This window comes from Arvicola amphibius, chromosome 12, assembly GCF_903992535.2.
Source record: "Arvicola amphibius chromosome 12, mArvAmp1.2, whole genome shotgun sequence".
Classification (NCBI taxonomy): Eukaryota; Metazoa; Chordata; class Mammalia; order Rodentia; family Cricetidae; genus Arvicola; species Arvicola amphibius.
In genome coordinates this window covers 127,555,359-127,578,370 of record NC_052058.2, presented here as the reverse complement: position 1 = coordinate 127,578,370, position 23,012 = coordinate 127,555,359, and the positions used below count along the sequence as shown (strand labels likewise).

Sequence of the window (23,012 nt, the reverse complement as noted above, 5' to 3'; positions counted from 1 at the left end):
CTGGTTGGATACCGGAGACAGGCCCGCCATTATTTTGAGGAGTGTTATTTTGGAATCTGACAGATTCAGGGAGGCCTAAAGAGAATTTGGTGGAAGAGGAAGAGGACCGATTTAACCCCCCTCTCACTACAGCCTAATTCATTTGGTTGCCGGCTGCGCCTCCGTCTTGGAGTCTTGGACGCAGTGGGACGTGTCTCTCCCACGTTTCCCTTAATTAGGAGGAGGGAAACTTTTCTTGTTCCCTCCCACTGGCTTTGGTTTAGTAATCAGACCCACATGAGTCACGCCAAACACGCAGCCCCCTCCCGCCGGAGTGACAACAGGACAGCGTACTCCAGGCTGTTGTCCCTTTAAAAACCGAATCCAGAGGGGTAATGATTTATCAAACGCGTATTATCAAGAAGGTGTCAAACGAAGGGCACCTTGCTTCCCACTGACGCAAACCCGGCCTTTCCCGGGGAGATATAGAAAGCGCCTCTTGTTCTCGGGCCAAGCCTAGTCCAGTAGCAGGTTTTACTCTACGTCTGCATCAGATACGGTGAGTGCTTGCTTTTATTCTCTTAAGAGGAAAGGTGTATGTGGGGATTCGGATGGCAGGTTCCTTTAGGGTATTTCTTTTTGGAAACATCTGTGCAATAGGTGAGAGGCAAAGAACCGTTTTTTGAAGATTGAAGCCTGGGTATTTTGTTCGTGCTTGAGAGCCTTGCCTGAGGGCACAGAGAGCTTTCCTTAGTCGGAGGGGTCGGGAAGTCTGCAGCTCCAAAGCCGGATCCTGGGCACTTTCCCTGGTGCTGAAAGTCAGGATGATGCACCTGCCAGTGGCTCTGGCTCCTAGGAGCTATTAAGAATGCCGGCGGAGTCCAGGGATTGGGCTTTCTACGCTCAAGCTCAGTCTGTGCGTTGGCGAAGCCGGCTAGAGGGGAGGCTTTTAGTTGAGGAGAAGATAATTTGATTAGTTTTACAGTGAACGAATTATTTCTCCTAACATGGACCTCTGGAAGGCAACACTAGCTTGAGGAAGCCAAAGGGAAACCCAGTGCTCGCAAGTTTTTACGTTTAAAAATCAAAGCGGGAAAAGCTAATGAAAATTATTGGTGAGTTTGGGTTCTCAGTCAAGATCAGGGAAAAGAAGGCTATTAGGTTCCTGGAAATGGACAGAAAAACAAAAATACTTGGCAAGATTCCTTACATTTCTAGGGGTCTGGAATCGAGTGTAAATTGTGGAAGGGTCAAAGCCAGTCTACTACTTTGTATATCTGTTCATTGTTTCAGTTGCAGGGCTGTTTGTTGTTGGTAATATTTTGATTTTAAAAAAAAAAAGCCTTTATCCTTGGCTTTGCTACCTGGGTTACCTAGGTAGGTTTGGAGTACTGGAGTTTGAAATTACCCATGTGGCTTCCAGCCCTGGTCTAGGCCAGAGCATCGGTTCGTGATCACAGCTTGTCTATGGGAGAAAGAAAAAAAAAAGAGGCAATGTGCATTGTTGAATGACAAAGGAAATGGGGCGGAAAATTAAAGAATCTTTCCACAATGGTGAAGGGGATGTGGTACCCATAGCCTTGATTTGAAATCCACAGAGGGCAGGGAGCTCCTGTCTGTAGGGTTATTTCTACACTGCCCGCCTCTTTTCCCCTTCCCAAACCACTAGTGCTTCCTTCTTAGTTCATCCTCCACCTTGGGAGGAGGGAATATTAACATCTTCATGTCCCAGGGTTACAGACAGCACTGGCGAGCTGCGAAATGCCGATTCTGTTTGCTCCCCTGTGTATTTTATGTCTGGACCCTGAAGGAGTACATCATTGTATGCAGAAGCTTATATTTTATTTTTAATGCTGCCTTGACCTTTTTTTGTTTGGCACGAACTTGACGTTGTATTTGCAGGATTGCAGTGCTACCAAGGAAATGAATAAGCAACCAACCAACAGCCTGGAGGCAGCAGTGCCGGGCCACCGGGATAGCCCGCGTGCACCCGGGACCAGCCCTGAGCAGGACCTGCCTGCTGCTGCCGCTGCTGCTGCTGCGGCTACCGCTGTGCCGCCACGTGTGCCTAGGTCCGCTTCCACCGGCGCCCAAACTTTCCAGTCCGCGGATGCGAGAGCCTGCGAGGCCCAGCAGCCCGGAGTAGGGTTTTGTAAATTCAACAGCTCCCAGGCACAGGCGACCTCTGGGGCTCTCCGTGACTTAAGCGAAGGGCACAGCGCACAGGCCAACCCCCCTTCCGGGGCCGCTGGGGCCGGCAACGCGCTGCACTGCAAGATCCCAGCTCTGCGTGGCCCGGAGGAGGACGTGAACGTGAGTGTGGGCAAGGGCACGCTGGAGCACAACAATACCCCAGCTGTGGGCTGGGTAAACATGAGCCAAAGCACAGTGGTGTTGGGTACCGATGGCATCGCGTCGGTGATTCCAGGCAGCGTGGCCACCACTGCCATACCGGTAAGCAGGCCACAAGCGGCTGCGCTGCCTGCTGCTCTCCAACCGCGCGAAGGGAGCTGGGTCCTGGCGGGTGCACGTATGCTAATGGGGAAACGGGTTGGCAATGCCAGGTGGTGGATGCTGGAGGCAGCTTTGGGGCTTCGGAAGCTCGCATTGCTGGAGGCGGGGGTCAGGTGATCAGTTAAGGTTTGGGGTGTTCGCGTGTGTGCAGCGACCGTGCCAACAAGGCTCGGACTTGCCCTTCCCAGCCTCAGCGGTAGAACCCGTGCAAATCCTTTGAATAAAAGCAGACAGATTCTGTATCTTGAAGCAGAGTCTCCATCCTTTCAGTGTCTGAGTCCTTTTGTTCCTTCAAAAATAAAAAACTCCGATTCAAAAAGAAGCACGGAGACAAGCCTGGGGTGGTATGGGAGGTGGATAGAGCTGATTCTGAGGGCTTTTCCGGTGAGCCAAACTTACTACTGTGAACTCTTTTAATGAGAGGCTGCTGAACTTTATTAAGCATCAGGGTCTCTTAACCTGAGCCCTTCCAAATCTCAGTATATACTTAAAAATATTTCCCCTAACACAGGCCCTCTCAATTGCATAAGATTCAGTTCAGGCTCTTCCCATTGGGATTTACTCCTTAACCAGAGATAGGAAAAAAACCCTACAGATTGAACCCCAGTCTCTGCACCAGTGATAAAGGCTATCTTCCCTCTCTATAGGCTTTTGTTTGTTTCCATTTCATGCCAGAGATTTCTCTCCCTTCTCTGATTTCTTCTTTCCCTCATGCTGTTTCAGGGATTCAAGCTCTCTTTTTTTCCCATGGCCTGCCTTTCCTCTAGCTTCCCTTGGACTCCTGGGCTAGGTGTGTGGCCAGAGCGCAGGCTGAGAGTGAGCCAGATCACATCACGTACCCTGTAGGGTTTACAGAGCTTTCTCTCCCTAATCACCTGCACCTCACGCCCCAGAACTTACACAGTAGGAACTCAGCCATCTAGCCATCAAGGTAACTAGAAATGACCTTACATTTACAGGTATCTTTGCTTTGGGCATTTCTTTCTAGAACACTGTTCTGCATATATTAGGTACTTTTAACAGCACGTATCCAGCAGTGGAATAGAAAATATGTCTCACACACCTCCCTTTACCTCTGCACTGCGACAAAAGAGCCAGAACTCTCTTCTGGAGTCAGCTGTGTTGGAGGGTGGGGCTAAGGGTGGAGACGGGTGTGTGGGAGGAACAGCAATGGAACTTTTAAAGAGCCAGAGAGACTTAAGTGTACCAAAGTCTCAGCCCCCTCTGACACTCACTCAGCCCTTCTCCTGCCCTAAGCTGCCTTCTCTCTTGATCATCCCTGCTTTATCTTCCATGACCTGGAGAACCTGGTGAAGCCTTCAAAGCTATCACTGGCTAGGTGAAGGGTGACTGGAAAGCAGGGTATCCCAGTGTCTGGGTGTCAGGGACACTTTCAGAGTTCATGAAAAGTGCCCTCCCTATTCATTTTGCAGAGGCTTTCTAGAATTATGAGCCCTGAGGTTCACAGACTATTTAAGCTGGCAGATGCCTCAGAGACAGGTATTCAGACTCCTCCATTGTCTAGATGTGGACCTAGGCTGAGACCAAGTCATCCTCAGGGAGCTGTCTTTGCTTAGTAGAAAGATCTAGATCAGAAGTCATGGTTTTGGCTGGCCTGTCTCTTAACCACATCAATCTTCTCTATTCTTTCTCTTGTTTCAATTCAACTCCAATTCTCTGTCCAGCCCATTTTCCTTGCTCCAGGTTTGAAGAATGCACCTTTTAAAATTAGCTGACTGGACAGGTTTTGCCTGTAAGCTTTGGCAGAGAAAGCGAGGCAGGGGCTATGGCTGGCTTTAAGCATTACAATTCTTATTTCTGGCACACATTTTGAAGAAAGAACCGAGGAGGGGTGTGTAGTGAGGGTTTTTTTTTTTTGGAGTGGGGAGGAATTGGTTAAGAACCTGCTTGCTGGGAACTCCAGGCATGATATTGGGGGTCTGCTTGCCAAATGAACTCCTGGTACCAGGGGAGAGACATGCTTGCTAGCAGAAACAGGGTTTGGGGAAGGTTGCTTGCTAGTGTGCCCTGTCTGTAGGATTTGGGAAAAAAAAAAAAAAAAGGTCAGAGGTCTGATTAAAACAGATCTTTAGAATAAAATTTGGGGGCCTGCTTGCTGAAAGACTCAGTGCAGGGGTGAGGGGTGAGGGCTCTGCTCGTGGATGCATCCTTCCTTCAGATTTGGGGTCTTGCTTGCCGATGCATCCTCTGTTGGAAACTGGGGTCTGCTTGCCGGGGAAGGCCCCCCAGCTGTGGGGGGAGGGCGGAATGGGGCCTGCTGAGGACCTACCTGGGTCTGCTATCCGACAATGTGCTTTTCCGCCCTCAGGAGGACGAGCAAGGGGATGAGAATAAGGCCCGAGGGAACTGGTCCAGCAAACTGGACTTCATCCTGTCCATGGTGGGGTACGCAGTGGGGCTGGGCAATGTTTGGAGGTTTCCCTACCTGGCCTTCCAGAACGGGGGAGGTATGGCTTTTCAGCTCTTTCCGCCTGCGGAGGGGGCAGGGGGCGGGCACCGGAGGGTTGGGGGTGCATCTGAAGACCTCAGGCAGAGGTTGGGAGGGAAGCTTGGGGTAGCCTGATCCTTTGCAGGCCAGACTGCAGGAGCTAATGGAACCCGCTGTATTTCAGAGTGGAGATGGACTCAGTTGGGGCATATGCCTCATTAGGGATCCTCTATTGGCCCAGACTGGGGATTGGGTCTCCAGGCAAGTGTACAGGGAAGCAGGGATGTCCAAACTCTAGTAAGATGCGATTAGTCAGGAAGGGTGTACCTGATTGCTGGAGATGCACTTTAGAGCCGATGCCCTGCTGTCCAGGACGTAGAACTGTGTCTGTCTTAAGGTTTTAACTGGGAAATCTGAACCTCCTTCTCGATTGGAGACTGCGAAAAGAACAACTGTGTCAGAATGCAGGGTGCAAGCGAGCAGTGGGAAGTGTGGGGTGCACCTAATCAGAGGTTTCTCAGGAGCACCCCAGCCCAGCACCCCTTCTTGGGAAGAGGCAGGAGGTATTTTGATTTTAGTTAAATCGTTTGCCAAAGATAAATCTCCCGTGTGTCCTCACTGTGTGAAAGCCGCTGCCTTTGAAAGAAGAGTGGGGGTGCCAAGGAGCAGGCATTAGAACTCACTGGATGTCGGGTGTACCCACCAGGAAAGGGACTCAATACAGTCAGGGTCTGTTGGCTGGCCGTCTGAGGTGGAGGCGAGGGACCGGCTGCTCGTCCCAGGCCAGCGGACAAGGACCCTCCAGGAATTCCACCTCTACTGGACCAAAGGTGCAAGGAACGTCCCCCCCCCCACCCTCAGCCCCGGAGGTATTTGGTGTCCGGATTGGTACCCATGCTGCAGCAGGGGATAGTTACAATGTAAAATAGAAGACACCCTTCTCCATGTCCCTTACTTCCAGTTTCGAACAAGACACTTGACAAACACTAACGCAGCCTGCGGAGTGTTAGCAATCAGGGGTGCCCAGAAATTGTGTGGACTTAGGTGTCCCAGCTAGGTTTCCATTATTTTTTTTTTCCCAGTAGGGCGTCCCTAGGCCTGAGTGCCAGGGTCGGGAGGAGGTGCTGGTTCTAAGGCTGCAGGGACCAGGAAGGGGATTTGCGTGTGGGGGATGGAGCCAGGGGAGGGATTCCAGCAGAGCCCCGCAAATGCCCGCCCTTAATTCACCGTGTCCCTTAAGGGGGCTGAGGAGAAGAGCCAGAGCGTTGTCCGCAGTGCGGCTCAGGCGCCCCACAGCCCACAGCAAAAGTGGGGAGCTTTGCTCTACCTCCTCGGGACGGGAAGGGTCACACAATGAAATTTTTATTTTTAAAAATTTCTACTCAGAGGGAGAGTAGAGGGGGAACCGAAGCCTAGACCCCAGTAGTTCCTTCCCGCCTGGAGGCTTAGGCAGGAGATGCCCTTCTGCAGGACCAATCCGGAAGAAATCAGGGGAAAGAGGAGAAAAGCTGTTTTCTCAGCTGAGCAGTCTTCCCGACTGGGTTCATTCTCTCCTGCCCAAATTGACCTTGACTCCTGGGTGGGCATTCCCTGGTAATTCTCAGGCCTTGAAGAGAAAGAACTCCCCCAAACCTCGCAAGGCAGCAGAGGCCCCTCAGCTTCCTCTGGGCCTTCTAAAGAATAGAGTTGAAGGAGAACCGCTTCTGGGGGCTCACAGTCTAGACAAGACAGCCACATGAATACTCAGAAGAGAAGGGCGCTTGGGGCAAGGGACTGTGGGAAGACTTCTCTCCAGAAGGAGAGCTAAAGAAAGCTCTGAGAAGGAAGTTGAGAAGTGTGTGAAGGCGATGCCACCCTGGGATGTTGGTGTGGGCCGGGACTGAGTGGGAGGGCATCCAGCTGCCCTCAGACAGAGCGGGCCTGGTGGTTTGAAGGTGTGTGGTTCCCTTGGATTACTGTACAGGAGGCTTCCCAAATCCAACTTCGCTGAGCCTAGGTCCTTGGAGGGTCGAGGCATTGATGGGAATCAGCTGCTTCCAGTGAAAGGTGTGGATTTAGGGAACCACAGAAAGGCTTAATTTGGGGGTGGGGCTGGGAAATGAAGCTGTGTAAAGAACAAAAGACTAGGAACACACTACTTCCTGTCTGGTAGGAAACTGAAGCAAGTACTGGATCCTCATGCATGGCTTTATGTTGTTGGAAGAAGGCCCTCCACTGCCCTGTGGGTGCCTTTTATTGGGCTGGGACCTCTCAATGAAAAGAGCATCTTCAGTTTATTGTAAGGAGCCCAGTCCCAGTCCAGAGGGTTAAGCCAGAACCCTGCCTGTCCTCCTGACTCTTCCTTCCCCTCTTTCCAAGGTGCTTTCCTCATCCCTTACCTGATGATGTTAGCTCTGGCTGGCTTGCCCATCTTCTTCCTGGAGGTGTCGCTGGGCCAGTTTGCCAGCCAAGGGCCCGTGTCTGTGTGGAAGGCCATCCCAGCTCTACAGGGTGAGTGCTTCTGCCCCTGCCTCCAGACCCCGCCTTCTGTGCCCGTTCCCAACTCAGGGAGGGAGACCCGCTCTGCTCTGTCCCCCCTCCCCTTCTCCTGGCTATCTCTGCCTCTGTGGGGTCCTTGCACATTGTCTCCCTTTCCCTGGCAGACAGTCCCCACTCCACTGTCTGTGCACCCACCTGCGCAGAGCATCTGTGTGGGTGTGTGGGTGTGAGGGCTTGCATGCAGGGGCTTTGGGACAACATCAACACAGGCGCTTCTCCTTTGCAGGCTGTGGCATCGCAATGCTCATCATCTCGGTCCTCATAGCCATATACTACAACGTGATCATCTGCTACACGCTCTTCTACCTGTTTGCTTCCTTCGTGTCTGTGCTACCCTGGGGCTCCTGCAACAACCCGTGGAACACGCCAGAATGCAAAGATAAAACCAAGCTTTTGCTAGGTAAGTTTGGACACGCCTTCACTCCCTCATTCAACAGATACTCAGTGAGCACTTAATATATGCAGGTAAGACCCTATACTAGGTTGTGGGGCATGAAGGTGAATTCAAACATCCAAACATACTTAACACTAACATTTAAAAGGCTCATGGCTAGCTGGGCGGTGGTGGCACAGGCCTTTAATTCCAGCACTTGGGAGGCAGAGGTAGGTGGATCTCTGTGAGTTCAAGACCAAGCCTGGTCTACAAGAGGGAGTTCCAGAACAGGCTCCAAAGCTGCAGAGAAACCCTGTCTCGAAAACAAAAAAACCAAAAAAACAAAAAAATTAAAACAAAATAAAAGAAAACAAAACAAAACAAAAAAAAACCCTCATAGCTAGAGGTTGGGAGAGAGAAAAATTTTGTTTACTTCCAGAGAGCTGGTGCATTTGTTAAATGTGCAGGCTAACCTTACTGGCATGGATGAATCCAGGAAATTTGCATTTTTACCAAGGTATCTAGGACCTTGCTTTGTTTCATTGAGTGTTTGATCTGGGCGGGGAGGGGGGGAGTAAGGCACCCTTTTTGGGTTTTATTTTTCTTTTTTGCCATGATCCTCATTGGCAGACTTCTCAAAACAACCTCACAAGTTTTAGACTCCAGGACCCCCACACATGTGATCCCTGAGGTCTGAGTACAGACTCTGAAGACTTTGCTAGAGATGTGTATTCTGCTAGGGCCAGGGAGAGGGCTGCCTGCTATGTGAGAGAGGGACATTGTGCTGGGTGTGCACAATGCACTGGTGTATGAGATCCTCCCAGGGTGTGAAATCCTCTGGGGGGGGGGTATGAAATCCTCCGAAGGTGTGAAATTTGCAGGGTCCCGGAGTCTGGGGATACAGGCTCAGCTCACTGGCTGGAAGGAAAGAACGAATGCCCGGAGACTCAGGAAATAGAAATAGTTCTGCATTCTGTACTCTACCTGGCTCTGCTGACCAGAGGAAGGACGGGGGTAGGGTATGACAGGACCTGTGAAAGCGTTAAGGCCATGGCAGTGGTGGGGTGGGGAGTGCCAGTCACTTTGGGAAACTATGGTCATCTTAATGGGTACCTATAAGCAAGCGGTCTCTCCCAGAATAATGTGGTTTTCCATGTAAGGTGTGTTCTTGCTGAGGCCAGCGGCAAGCAGTCTTTGTGATTTGTTGCTAACACTCACTTCCCCAAACAGTTCTTTTCCCCATACAGAGCCCATACTTTGCAAAACTTGGCCATTAGTCGCCCCTGTAGGTGTGTTAACAGCGTAAAATGAGTTCTTCCCTCCTGTAATAGTTACTTCCTGTTGCTCTGATGAGACAAAGGTGAGTTTTGGAAAAACGAATTTATTTTGCCTTATGGTTCCAGGGTGAGGGAAGGTACGGCAACAGCTGGCAGGCATGACCGAAGAAGCAGGAAGCTGAGCCATCACATCAGGAAACATAGAACAAACTGGAAATGGGGTGTCTTAGTGAGGGTTCTAGTGCTCTGGAATTGGGGTGTCTTAGTAAGGGTTCTAATGCTCTGAAGAGACATCTTGACCAGGGCAACTCTTGCAAAAGAAAGCATTTAATTGGGCGCTTGCTTATAGCTTCAGAGGTTTAGTTTCCCATCAGGGAGGGAAACATGGCAGCAGGCAGACAGACATGGTGTTGGAGAAGTGGCTGAGAGTTCTACATTCAGATCCTCAGGTGTGCAGAGTTTAGATGGAAGGGAAGCATCTTTCTATCGTTCCTCTCTTATTCAGAGCTTCTTCAGGTGGAGGCTGAGTGTGGTATGTGTTCCATACGTGTGTGTGCATGCGCGTGTGTAAAAGCACTATAGTGTAACTATATCATTAGATACTGGCTGATAGCTTGAGACTACAGCAGGCAACAGGAAGACAGAGACTGGGTGTGCAGTGGGCTTTTGAAACCTCCAAAGGCACCACAGTGGCACACTTCCTCCAACAGGGCCATGCCTCCTCTAACAAAGCCACACCTCCCAATCCTTCTCAAGCAGGGTCACTCCCTGATGACTAAGCATTTAAATATACAAGCCCATAGGGGTCATTCTTACTCAACCCATTATATGGGGAAAGGGGATAAACCCTCAAGCCTGTTTCCAGCTACTTCCTCCAGCAAGGCCACACCTCCTAAACATTCTCAAACAGCACCACCAACTAGGGACCAAGGGTTCAAATACATGAGTCTATGGGGGACATCCTTCTCTCACTGAAGTCACCACACCTCTGTAGTCCCAAGATATCGTCCCATATCTAAGGACACAGTTTACACTGTAGTGCTTTCTACATCCATACATGCATATAACACACACGCCATACCCAGCCTCCACCTGGAGAAGTTCTGAATAAGACCACAAGATAGGAACAATAGAGATGCTTCCCTTCAATGCAAACTCTGCACACCTGAAGTGCTCAGGAATGGGGCATGGGAGCTTGCATAGGTCCCCAAGTTCAAGATACCACTCTGAATGTGTGTCTACATGTCCCCAGTATCTATGGGAATCAGCATCCTCATCTCTACTGTTTCCCTCTTTGTGGGTGGCTTTTTAAAAACAAACAAACAAACAAAGAAACAAAACTCTTTACTCTTTGGGAGCCCACTACCCAGCCCCCAAATAAACACACAGAGACTTACTCTTACTTATGAATGCCTGGCCTTAGCTTGGCTTGTTTCCAGCCTGCTTTTCTAACTTAAATTATCCTGTTTCTCTTTAACTACATTTTGCCTCTGGGTTTTTACATTTCTTTCCTTCTTACTCTGTGGCTGGCTGTGTGACTCTGTGGCTGGTCCCCCACTTTCTCCTCTCCTCCTTTGCTGGCTCCTTGATCTCCTCTTTCCTAGATTTCTCTTCCTATTTATTTTCTTTGCATGCCAGCCCCACCCATTTCTCTTTCCTGCCTAGCCATTGGCTGTTCAGCTCTTTATTGGACCAATCAGGTATATTTAGGCAGGGAAAGTAACACAACTTTACAGAGTTAAGCAAATGCAACATAAAAGAATGCAACACATCTTTGCATCATTAAGCAAATGTTTCACAGCATTAATGAATGTAACAGATCTTCAACAAATATTCCATAACATCTCTTGATAGTTTTCTCAGGGTAGAACAGTGGCACCCAAACCTAGCAGTTACATATCAGAATCACCCTGAATGAGCAATATCACTTAAGGAACAATCCTGATGAATTGGAAACCAGACTGTGGCGATGAGTCTGGGGAATCAGTAATTCAAAACTTTCTCAGATCTGGACTTAGGATGTACTTCAGTTGATAGAGTATTTACCTAGCATGCCTGAAGCACCGAGTCTGATCCAGAACACGGCATAAACTTGGTGTGGTAGCCCATGCCCATGACCATCCCAGCATGCAGGAGGTGGAGCAGGAGTAATGGAAGTTCAAACCATCTTTGACTCACAGAAAGTTTTGAGCCATGTGGGTTACATGAGATCCTGTCTTAAAAAAGAAACAGTATTTTTTTTTTTTTTTTTTTTTTTGCTCGGATCCGAGCCAAGGGAGGAACTGCTAAGTTGGTGTTGCTCACTTCCTTTTTGTTTTTCTGGCTGTTGGGGGGTGGAATCCAGACATGTGGTCTGTCACTGAGTAACACCTTCCCCACTCCAGAATAGCAGCGTTGGAATGGATGGCCTGCCTCCTTTCCCCCTTGCAGCACTTCCCTCTCCAATCTGTGATCTTGGAGAGATCCACTTTGTAGCTCTTCACAGAATCACAACGGCAATCAGCTGCCAAAATGTCTTCCTTGGAATAACTCCCAGGTTTAGAGAAAGCACACTTTCCAGTAGCTGCAGCCTGGCGTGGAGACACCTCACGTCATAACCCATCCCAGAGCCCTGCTTCTTCTTGCCAGACTATGGCCAGAAGGGAAGTCCCATTCCACGAGTAAGTTCTGGATCAAGTTTTGCCTGAATTCAGTCTCCAAGGGTGATTCCCGGAGCTCACCTGAGGGACCACACGGTCACAGTGATCAGTGCCCTGTAGCTGTCCCCATTCAAAAACACAACAAGGTCCACTATTATCCACGCAGCATGCTGAAGCCAGCTGCCTTCACCGGACTGGTCTCTCTGAGAAGCTGTTTTAGGGAAATGCCAGTGTTAATACGGACAGCAAGCCTTCATAGACACTCCTTCACTGTTTCCATTTCACAGGTGAAAAACCTGGAATATAAGCCCTGAATTAAGTGTCTTAGTGAATTAACTAGAGTTCAAGTATGCATGCCTTTCAAGGCCATGACCTTACCTCAGTGCTCAATGCTTCCATTCTTCCTGAAAAGAGCCCTATGAATTACAGACAGCAAGAGACATGATCAGTTTTGTTTCTAGGTGGCTACATGGATTTTCAAACTTGAACTGTAGGTTGCAAGGTAGACAGACCCAGATCTGGACTTTGGGCCAGAGACCCCAGATTTCTGCCCGTCCAGGGTGCTTAAAGAATCTGGCTGTGTTCTAGTCTCTCAAGTCCCAGCAAAGTAGCACCACCACAGGTGCTTCCTAAGCGATGATATGGTTGATATCTGTGAGAAATAAAAACGATTATGTGCACAGTAGTTAAGTCAGTGATTTCACAACTAGGCTTCTGTTCAAAGGAAAAACTAGAGGCCAGCAAGTTCTGCACAAAATGGCTAATTGCAAACACAGTCACAGTATTGAGAAATAGTAGTAGCTTAGTATGTGACAAAATTCACATAATTAGTGTGTCAGTTCCGTAATTCAAATAAACAATGGCTTATTCAAAGGACAAGGCATTCTGTCTATAATCACTCAAAATAAACATTCATAAATAAAGCATGTGGAAATCCTCACCACGTCATAGGAAATGTAAGATGTATGTTCAAAGTGGGATTTTGTCTTTATTAGCAAGACCTACATAGATAGAAAGCATAAACGTGTGAACAGTTTGGGGCCATTCTTTGCCCCGCTTCCTGTTGTAAACACACACTTAATATGTAGTTTATATGTGTGTGCTTAATCTTTTTATAGTAACCTGGATATTATAGACTGGGGTCAGGCTCATGAATGATGTCCCAAGAGACAGGCATGACCTAGTCCTAAGTTAGCCTGCGAGGCAGAGGGATGGAGACCTCTATGACTAGGCATCTACTCACCAGCGACACCCACAGCCCAAGCTCAGAGTGCAGACAGTGGGCATACTTCACGTCCCAGGAGCCTAGGGACGAGTCAGAGCTCACAGCTCACAGTATTCTTTTTTTTTTTTTTAAATTTTTTAATCTTTATTTAAATCTATTTATTATGTACACAGTCTTCTGTCTGCATGTATGCCTGCAGGCCAGAAGAGGGCACCAGATCTCATTACAGATGGTTGTGAGCCACCATGTGATTGCTGGGAATTGAACTCAGGACCCCTGGAAGAACAGCCAATGCTCTTAACCTCTGAGCCATCTCTCCAGCCCAGCCCACAGTATTCTTAGCCAGTGTTTTAACTGTTTCGTTGTTAGCTAAAGAAAACAAGCGATCAATATTGCCCCTCTGCACCCACACCCCTCGGCCCCTGTCATCTCTACATGGGTGGCTTCTACACCTAGCGGCAGGTTCTCCTTGACAAGTGTGTCACTTCTATTGTGGTTTTTGAGGTGACATAGGAAAGGTGACAGTAGCCTGATCAACAGAGACGTAGAGTGGCTTTAGAGCCCCTCTGCTTTGCCCGACTGTTGGGGACTCAGGCTATAGTTTTTTCCATGCCATCCCCAAGATGGACACACAAGCTAGGCTTCTTTGGGAGGCGGCCCGCTGCCCGCCCCATCAGTGTTTCCCAATTGGCCTCCGGGCACATCCCCTCAGCCCCATCAATCACCTCCTTTTCCCTTTGTCAAGCCTGGTACTCTCCCAAGAGAGGTGATGAATGAATGAATGAATGAATGAATGAATGAATGGCTTGACATTTTCACCTTCACAGGGGGTGGAAGTTTGTCCCATGCCTGGTGATGTTTGGTGAATGAATGAATGAATGAATGAAAGAATGTCTTGACATTATCACCTTCACACACAGTGGGTGGACGTTTATCCCATGCCTGGTGTTATTTGGATTGTGTCGTCTGACTGGCGTAAGTCACCTTGCAGACGGTAAGTACCGTGTTCACTCTAGCCTGAGACCAGCCCTGGGTCTACCTACCGATAGAGGTAGATTATGCCCAGTTTTTTCACATCCTTTCTCCTTCCTTACTGTTTTCATTAAGACAAAGCCTTGCTCTGTAGTGCAGGCGGCAGTCCTCCTGTCTCAGATCTTATGTCACAGGGTGCTGCTTGTAGCACAGGCTACAGCTTAGGCTGGCAGCCCTCCGAGGATCCGCAATGGAGGACAATTTGTCCCTGCCCTGCGGAATGAGTCCAGCCACCGTTTTGTGCAAACAGGGCCTTAGCTGGGGTCAGCTCAAATGGGAACAGTATAAACACCATTTCTATTTCTGGAATGGCTTAATTTTCATTAGAACTTTAATTAAATGATCCCTTTTCTCCCCGGTCTTTCCTGTGCTTTCATTTATTAATAATTGCCCGAGTAAAGAGAATCCCATTCCAACAGCTTTCCAATTTAGCTGATCATTATCGCTGTTCTTTGTTCGGGGTTGCTGGGCCGCGGAGCTCTGATGAGATGGCCTGTCCACCACTTCTCTGGCAGACCGAAAGGGCGGAGTGCCGGGAAGCACGCTCCTGCCGCCCAGTGGTGAGAAGGGACATTGCAAGAGGTTTGAGGCTGCCGGTGGCTCTGCAGTGCTGCTGCGGAACCGGGAACTTAACCTTGTGAAGCTGTGCTGATGGTGATCCACAGGACGTCCACCCCTGCACTCTAGGGAGTCTTTAAAAGGGCAATTTTAGAAGCATGCAGGGAGCCCTGCGCTCTTAGCGGATACGTTGCTTTTAAAACACAGCACCCTACAGATAGCTCACAGTAGGTTCTCAGAGTACCTTCTCCCCTCCCCTGTGCGCCAAAGGATTTGGGTGGAACGTTAATTGCCTGGTTCAGGTTGCTGCTGGGGAAGAAAAACATCGGCCCGGTAAACTTTTTTCCCCCTGGTTTTTCGAGACAGGGTTTCTCTGTAGCTTTGGGGCCCGGTCCTGGAACTAGCTCTTGTAGACCAGGCTGGCCTTAAACTCACAGAGATCCGCCTGCTTCTGCCTCCCGAGTGCTGGGATTAAAGGTATGCGCCACCACTGCATTTGATAGCTGTCAGTCTGCAATCCTCCTGAAACTTTTTCTTAAAACAAAGTATTTTTAAAGAAGATAATATTGAAAAGGCGGGTGCTAGGGAAGATAGATTTAGCAGAGCTAGTTTTGGCTTTGCATCTGGTCAGGAAACTGGCTGCTGTTGCCATTTGGTGAGCAGTGGCCAATGGTTCTTACCACACAAGACAGCTTCCTCACCAGCAAAGAATTGTCCGACCTGGAAAGTTGAAGCGCGTCACAGAGGAATCCTGGTCTGAGAAAGCCATCAGGAGGGATGCGCTATGACTGTCCTTTGAACCTTGCTTGACTGAGAGATTGAGATAAGGTCGATCTCACTCTCCTGGCAGTCCTCCTGCCTCAGCCTGCCACACGCTGGGGTTATAGGTGTGCAACACCACACATGAGTGATGGAGACTAAAGCCAGGGCTTTGCGCTGTCAGGCAAGCGCTCAGTCAGCTGAGCACTGTCACCAGCCCACATTGTAGTTCAAGATACCTGGGGGTTGGGAGGAGCCGCAGGGAATGGAGGCAGGCCAGGTGCTCATCCACTCATGGACAGACACAATGATGAAGGCTGAGTTCCTGCTAGGATTTATTGAGTATTAATCTCTAAACTCCTTGTCTCCCTTAACTTGGTTCCTGCAATAGCGCTGTGATTGGGCCATCCATTCTTAGCAGCTGGAGGTGCTCTCAGGCGGGGTGGCAGCCTGAATCTCTACTGTCGCCTTTGTGGTTATATTCACAGAGGGTGTGGCATTTGGACACATTGCATCTTCAATGAAAGCGTTTGTCATCGTATCTAGAGCAATTTTAACTCACGCCTCACAGTTTGGGAAGACTGCATGCAGATTGGCTTTCTGTGCCCCAGCCAGCACATCGGGAAAAGGTCAATGTGGATTGGTGGGACACTCTGTCACCTGTTCCAGGTCACCCCCCCCCCCATTCATGCCTTTCTCCTTGAGTGTCCCCCAGGACTCTCTAGGTACCTGAGTTCGTGACCCCTGCTGTGTACTTCAGAGTGGGCTAGATCAAAATGAGCCTCACAAGGAGTGAGTGCTTTGTCCTTCCAGGCAGGACTAGCTACCTTGGCACGTGGCTGCAGTTCTGGGTGCCGGACTAGAGGGGGTGATCTAAGGCTGAGGGCCGCAGACACAGTATTTTAGATGGCCCTAAGACGCAGACCTGCCCTCACAGCACAGTGCCAGTTGTGTCTTTAGGGAGTCCCTGGGGGCTGTTCACGTAAAACATCAGTCCATTTGTATGCACATGTTCCTTTCTGAGGTGCTGGGAATGGAACCTGGGCATTAGGTATGCTAGATTGGTGCTTTACCGCTGAGCTAACTCCCGGCTGTGCGTCTGTTTATGATGCTTCTAGAAACATACTGTGAGATGGTCAGGAAGATCCTAGCTTCTTCCTGATGCAGGTGAAGAAAAAAAAAACAATCTATGCTTGCCGGCTCCGTGGAAGACTTCTTGAGCTGGGCCCAGCATGGTGCCTGGCCTGCCAATACTTGTCTGATTGATTTTCTCTCCTTATCCCAGGCCTTCCCAGCCTCCACGGCTTCTGACATTTTTGATCAGATATTTCTTTGTTGTGGAAGAACTGACTGGTCGAGTCAGTAGCATCTTTGGTCTCTATGCACTTGATGTCAATGGTGCCCAGCTTCTCAGATGCCAAAGTTCAAAAGGTTCCTGGATATCATTGTATATACTGTGATGATCAAATTCACTGAGACACGCTGTTAGGTCTGGTTGAAGGCTCTTTAGCACACAGTACGGTGGTCACTATGTCACTAACTCATGTGAGGGTGGCGGCCCAGGTTCTCAGTACCTACTGTGAGCTGTCTGTAGGGCGATGTGGGCTTTTAAAGACTCCGTTTGACCCAGAATCTAGTCCAAGATGCCCTAGAACTTGCTGTGAGGCTGAGTATGACTTTAAACTCTGACCCTTTAGCATCCACCTGCCCACTGTTGGGATTGCAGGTGTGAGTTGTGGCACCTGGTTTCATGTGGTGCTGGGCATTGAGCAGGGGATATTCTGCATGACTGACAGTCTACCAGCTGAGCTGTATCCCAGCACCCTTGATCCTCCTGCCTCTGTTTGACGCTGCTGTGATTGCAGGGTAGTGCTCCTGTGCCAGGCAGAGTGAGCACTTGCTAGCAAGCCTTCTGTAGCGACAGCACCTAAGAAAGAGCTATGCCTGCTGGTGGTGGCGGCGCACCTTTAATATGAGCACTCAGAAGCAGAGACAGGCACAGCTCTGTGAGTTCAAGGCCAGCCTGTTCTACACAACAAGTTCCGGGCAGCCAGGGGTACATGGAGAAACCCTGTTTTGGAACCCTCCCCATAAGGATCTTTGTCTGGCATGTTTGCCTCTCTGCTGAAGTTCATTTACATAATCCGCCTGTCTTCTGTAGTGTCCTAAGAATCTGGGTTTCAGTTTTGATCTCTTACTCATTACCTATGGGACTCAGTAGAGTTATTGACCTTTTCAAACCTCATCTTCACTTAAAAAATTAGTTAATTACATAATGTTTTGGGGACAGGGTCTTACTGTATTTCCCTAGACGGCCTGAAACTTGCTATGTAGACCAGGCTAGCCTGGACCTTACAAAGATCTGCCTGCCTCCCGAACGCTGGGATTAAAGCCCCATTTTCCCATTTTAAAGATCCCTGTGCTATGTAAATGTGGGTTTAATTATTAGCACAAGGTATTGTGTTGCTGGGGATTTGGGGGTGAGAACTGTACTCTGCTGATAGTTCCCCATTGTTCCCAATGCTTGGGGTCTGGCTTCTGTCTACAAGTAGGCAGAGGGAGACCTTGTCTATTCTCCATACTTACCTCATTGTTTCTGCTCCGCTCTCTCCTGAACAGATTCCTGTGTTATCAGTGACCATCCCAAAATACAGATCAAGAACTCAACTTTCTGCATGACTGCCTATCCGAACTTGACAATGGTTAACTTCACCAGCCAGGCCAATAAGACATTCGTCAGTGGGAGCGAGGAGTACTTCAAGTAAGCCTAGAGGGAGATTTCCAGGCCAGACCTGTGAGATGGGAGGGGTGGGTGTCCTCTCTCTGCACCCTCCTGATGCCAGTGAGCAGAAAGAGAGACTGTGTCCTGGTTGGGCTTCCAAAAGCCATTTGCTTTGCACTTTGGGCCTGGAAATGAGGGGTGACTGAATGACGGCAGGTACAAACAAGATGGGTACCGTGACAATCCATGTGCCAATGACAAAAGAGCTCTAGCCTTGACTCATGCCATCAAAGCAGACTTCTGCCTCCCCCACTTGACCTCCAGGGAAGAGAAGTGGAAATAAGAAAACAAGCCAGGTTAAGGCTTTAGTTTAAATGAAGAAACAGCCTGCCCTTCCTCCTTCCCTCCCTCCCTCCCTCCCTCCCTCCCTCCCTCCCTCCCTCCCTCCCTCCCTCCCTCTCTTTTTCCTCCCTCCCTTCCTCCCTCCCTCCCTCCCTCCCTCCCTCTCTTTTCCCTCCCTCCCTCCCTTCCTCCCTCCCTCCCTCCCTCCCTCCCTTCCTTCCTTCCTCCCTCCCTCCCTCTCTTTCCCTCCCTCCTTCCGTCCCTCATATTCTTCCTCCCTCTCTCCTTCCTTCCTTTCCTTTTCTCCCTCTCTTCCACCTCCCTTTTTCTCCACCCCCTTTCCCCCTTTACTTCCTTCTCCCATCCCTTCTTTCCATCCTTTCCTTTGTCCTTGTTACCCTTCTTTCCAGAAAGGGACTCCCTCTGTAGCCCTGGCTGGCTTGGGACTCACAAGAATTCTCTTGCCTCAGCCTTTCTGAGGCTGGGCCTGTAGGCACGAGGCCGCATGTCTGGCTGCATTTTGTCCTTTCTCTGTGAGTATTTTTGAATGCTGAAAATGGGGTTCAGGGTTACTAGAAGCCGCTTAGCTGGGAAGAGTACTTGCTGAAATGTTTGTGGAGGAGGGCAGTGTAAACTTCCTGGAGGAAAACACAGTGCCATCCAGCAAAGCTGAGAATGTTATGCCCGCCTTGCACGGAACCCCCCAAAACCACCACAGAGCCAGTATCCGATGTAAACACACTGGGGTTTGTTTACAAGTTAGCTAACTTGGACCAGACCATATTCAGACATACACCATAGCAGCGGGTGGGGGAGAATGGCCCCGAGGCTTCAGGGTAGGGTATTTTAAAGGGGGAAACTGCAAGCAGGGTGGCAGAAGCCTTGACATTTCAGGATTGGGTAAAAGTATGCAAGTTTTGAATTTGTTGGTTGGGGTATAGGGGAATTTCAAAACAGTGACTGTCGGCAGACAAGAATTTCTAAGCAGCCGTTAATCAGCTATCTACGAGGATGTTTGAAGCAAGCAGATGTTGTTTGGACACCCTGCTGGGTCACTTTGACCAGGGCTGGCACAGTTTCTTGGGAATGGTGATGCCTTTGCTGGGCTGCATTCACCCCCTAGTTAGGACCTGTCTAAAATGGAGTTCTTTCTCAAAATGGAGTTTGTTCTGCTCCTTCATTATCCTGAGTGCAGATGCGGTCTGGTGTGGACAGGACCGTGAATGAATGGAATAACAAGGCAATGGAGAAGGGTGGGCTGAGGCAAGCTAAAGGGGTGCCTGTCAGCTGCCGGGATGCCAGGGTGCTTGGCTCCACCTGATCTGTTTTGAGGTGATATGAGCCAGTGCTGTTAGGGTCTCCAGTGACCCACTCCTGGTTCACTGAAGTAACTTTGCATCCTAAATCTTCCGTCTCCGAAGTGCTGGGATGACAGGCATGCACCGTCATGACCTGCTCATACATCTGGGCTGAGCCAGCACTCTCTAGCGAGTGCTTTCATATTTCTGTCAATGGCAGCCTTGGAGCATGCGTAGTACAACGTGAACAATAACGCAGAGGTGCATTTTGAGTCCCCGCGGTCTACCATTCCTAGTTTCTAAAGCGGGGAAGTGCAGTGCTGTCTGGATGCTCACTCGTGAAGAGCGGATGACACAGAAAAGCCTGGTATCATTCTTTGCTCTTTAGACTTTCTTCTTCTTTTCAACAAGATTGAGTGTGTGTGTGTGTGTGTGTGTGTGTGTGTGTGTGAGAGAGAGAGAGAGAGAGAGAGAGAGAGAGAGAGAGAGTGTGTGTGTGTAAGTGTATGCCTATATGGATTTAGGTTCTTGTGTAGGAGCTAGAAGACATTAAAGGCTGGAGTTTTGAGTGTCTGTGGACTGCTGGGCTCGTCACATGAGGACTGGGGTCCCCATTCCTGTCCTCAGGATAGTGGAGTCAGCACTCCTAACCACTGAGCAGCCTCCCCAGTCCCCAGTTCAGAATTTCTGTTCTGCGTCTTCCATTTTTGTGTTTTGAGAGAGGGTCTCATGCAGCCCTGATCAGGTTTGAACTTGTTATAAGCTGAGGATGACCTTAAATTCCTGCTCCTCCTGCCTCAACCTCCTGACCGCGGAGGCTGCAGGCACGCGGGTCAAACCCAGGGCTTCGTGCATGCTAGACAAGTGCCCTAACACAGACACACCCCAGCCCTTCTGCTGTGCTTTCTGGGTGGCAACTCCAGATGTTGTGCCAACTGTCTGCACAAAATCTATGCACTGGCCACACATGGCCTCCCAGCTCACGGTTAAAGAGATCAGCAGTGCTCAGTAGCCAGCTGGGGGCAAGAGCCTGGCAAGAGCCAGGCCTGCCCGTCCCTCTGGTCTGTGTGATGAGGTTCCTGGATGGAGGCTGTGGGTGGCGCTGGATGTGTTTAAACTTGGTTCTGTTGCTCTGATGGGAGGTTGGAGCTTGCAGATCCTCACTTTCTGTCCACTCCTTCCCTTCTTCCCCTTTCCTCCCTCCCTCCCTCCCTCCCTCCCTCCCTCCCTCCCTCCCGCCCTCCCGCCCTCTCTTTCCTCCTCCTTCCTTCCCTCCCATCCCTTTCCTTCTTCCATCTCTATTTGACCCTTAGGTACTTTGTGTTGAAGATTTCTGCAGGGATTGAATATCCGGGTGAGATCAGGTGGCCCTTGGCCTTCTGCCTCTTTCTGGCTTGGGTGATTGTGTACGCATCGCTGGCGAAAGGAATTAAGACATCAGGAAAAGTAAGAACTTGGCTTTATCTGAGCTTGCTTCCTTCCCCTCCTCCTCTTTTGCCTTTTTTTTTTTTTTTTTTTTTTTTGAGACAAGATCTTTCCTCCCATGGCCTTCCAAGCCCCTGGGGTTTTGTAAATGTCTCTGCTTGAGATGTGACACTCCGCAGAGCTTTTGATTTACTCTTAAATTTTATTCCCTCCCTCCCAACAAACGAAAAGCCAATTTTCTCATCTTGGCTATTTCAGAGGATTCCTATTTACTCAGTTTGAAGGTGAAAGTTGTTGAGTTGGGAGATTAAGTTTAGGGTGTTTTAGTTCCAACATTGTTCTGTTTGGGCACTTGATGAAGGAACTATCAGGGCCCATATATTCTCTAAGATCAGTTTTCCAGTCTGTAATGTGGGAGTTGGGATTGAGGCCTGAAGACTCCACTGACTCAGGATGAGCACTATGGGGCTATAGGAAGATAGAGGTTGTTGAAGGGACCACACACCCATGTCCAGGCTGGCCTGCGTTTTCCCCATATCCTTGCCTCCCATCGCTTGGACCTGAGTTGAATGACAGTTCCATCTTCTATAAGGGTGCTTAGAGCAACCAGCCAAGGGTCTGCTCAGCCACAGCCCCACAGGCTAGAGATGGAGATGATGTGGCCTGGCCATGGTCCACTGGAAAGGCTGCGATCACTTCCAAGCTGTGTAACTATGGACACGCCAGTCAACCTTGGGAGCCTGTGTCGAAATCCTCAACCACCTAACCTGGGGATAGTAGCCCACACCCTGTAGGATTTCCACAAGGGGATGAGAATGCGCATAAAATACCTGGTGGTCAGCCAGGACTTCATTAGCGCTAGTTCCTTTCACTTTGTTATAAATGCCAGATGGGCTAGTGGTCATCCCGTGGACATCTCAGAAGTGGTGGCTTCACTGGGGAAGCATGAAGAGTAGGCAGCTTGTGGAGAGCTCCGTGGGGGGGGGGGCATGGCAACCCGCACGGGTCCACTGGTTCCCTTCTACACACAGGCTGTGTTCATCTAGCTGCCTGCGGGCACACAGTTCGTAAGTGGCAGCAGGGACATTTGAACATGGATGGCAAAGCCTAAAATCTACATGAGTTTCTCTGTAAGAAACCAGGGATCCCCATTTGCCTGAACCGTCAGGGTGCCCGGTCTCCTGGCCTGTCTCAGCTCTATCATTGACATTTTGGAAAACCCTAGGGTGTGTCAAGGCCTTATTGTGCTTGTTGCAAAAATCTAGCACTGAAATAAGTATTCTGCAAGGTGGTTTTTTTTTTTTTTTCCTGAGGCCGGGCATCACTGCACAGTCCTGACTGTCTTGGAACTTGTTATAGGCCAGTGAGCCTTGAACTCACAGAGAGTCCCGGTGTACCTCCTAGGCGCTGCCTGTGAGTGTGCACCGTCACACCTGGCCTCTAAGATTCTTTTATGCACCAATCATCTGTGCTTTTGTTGGAGGAGAATTACAGTTGACTCTTTCAAGTGGTTAGAGTTTAATTTTTGGGCTGGATTTTGTGGGCTTTGGGGACGACAACGTTGAAAGCACTCTGGAGCTAGGAAGTTTGTCATTGACACCTGGCATACTAATCCTGTTTCCCTTAGGAAGGTTTCCAGTCAAATACCAAGGAGGACTTTTGTTTTCCCTTCCTTAAAATGAAGATTGCCACCAGGAATAATGAACTGCGCTTTCTTATCCAGACCTAAGTTATACTGCCATAAATCAAAGATCGTTATCTGAGAGCCAGAGAGAACATGGGACTAAGGGGCTCATATGTGATATGAGATTCCATAAGCACTGCCCAGGCTAACAGAGACGCCCTCTTTCCTTGGGGTGATGTGAGCTCAGTTCCTCTGGTA

General features: G+C 49.5%; 1 protein-coding gene across 1 annotated transcript in view; it reads left to right on the top strand.

The window, feature by feature from the left end:
• Positions 1-1,887: 1,887 nt before the first annotated feature.
• Positions 1,888-23,012, top strand: part of Slc6a5 (solute carrier family 6 member 5) — a 46,639-nt gene continuing 25,514 nt past the window's right edge. The window contains exons 1-6 of the mRNA XM_038313843.1: positions 1,888-2,433; positions 4,823-4,961; positions 7,301-7,432; positions 7,707-7,880; positions 17,963-18,104; positions 21,019-21,151. Of these exons, the coding sequence (XP_038169771.1) occupies positions 1,903-2,433; positions 4,823-4,961; positions 7,301-7,432; positions 7,707-7,880; positions 17,963-18,104; positions 21,019-21,151 (1,251 nt within the window). The 5' untranslated portion in view covers positions 1,888-1,902. The remainder of the gene's footprint in view (positions 2,434-4,822; positions 4,962-7,300; positions 7,433-7,706; positions 7,881-17,962; positions 18,105-21,018; positions 21,152-23,012) is intronic.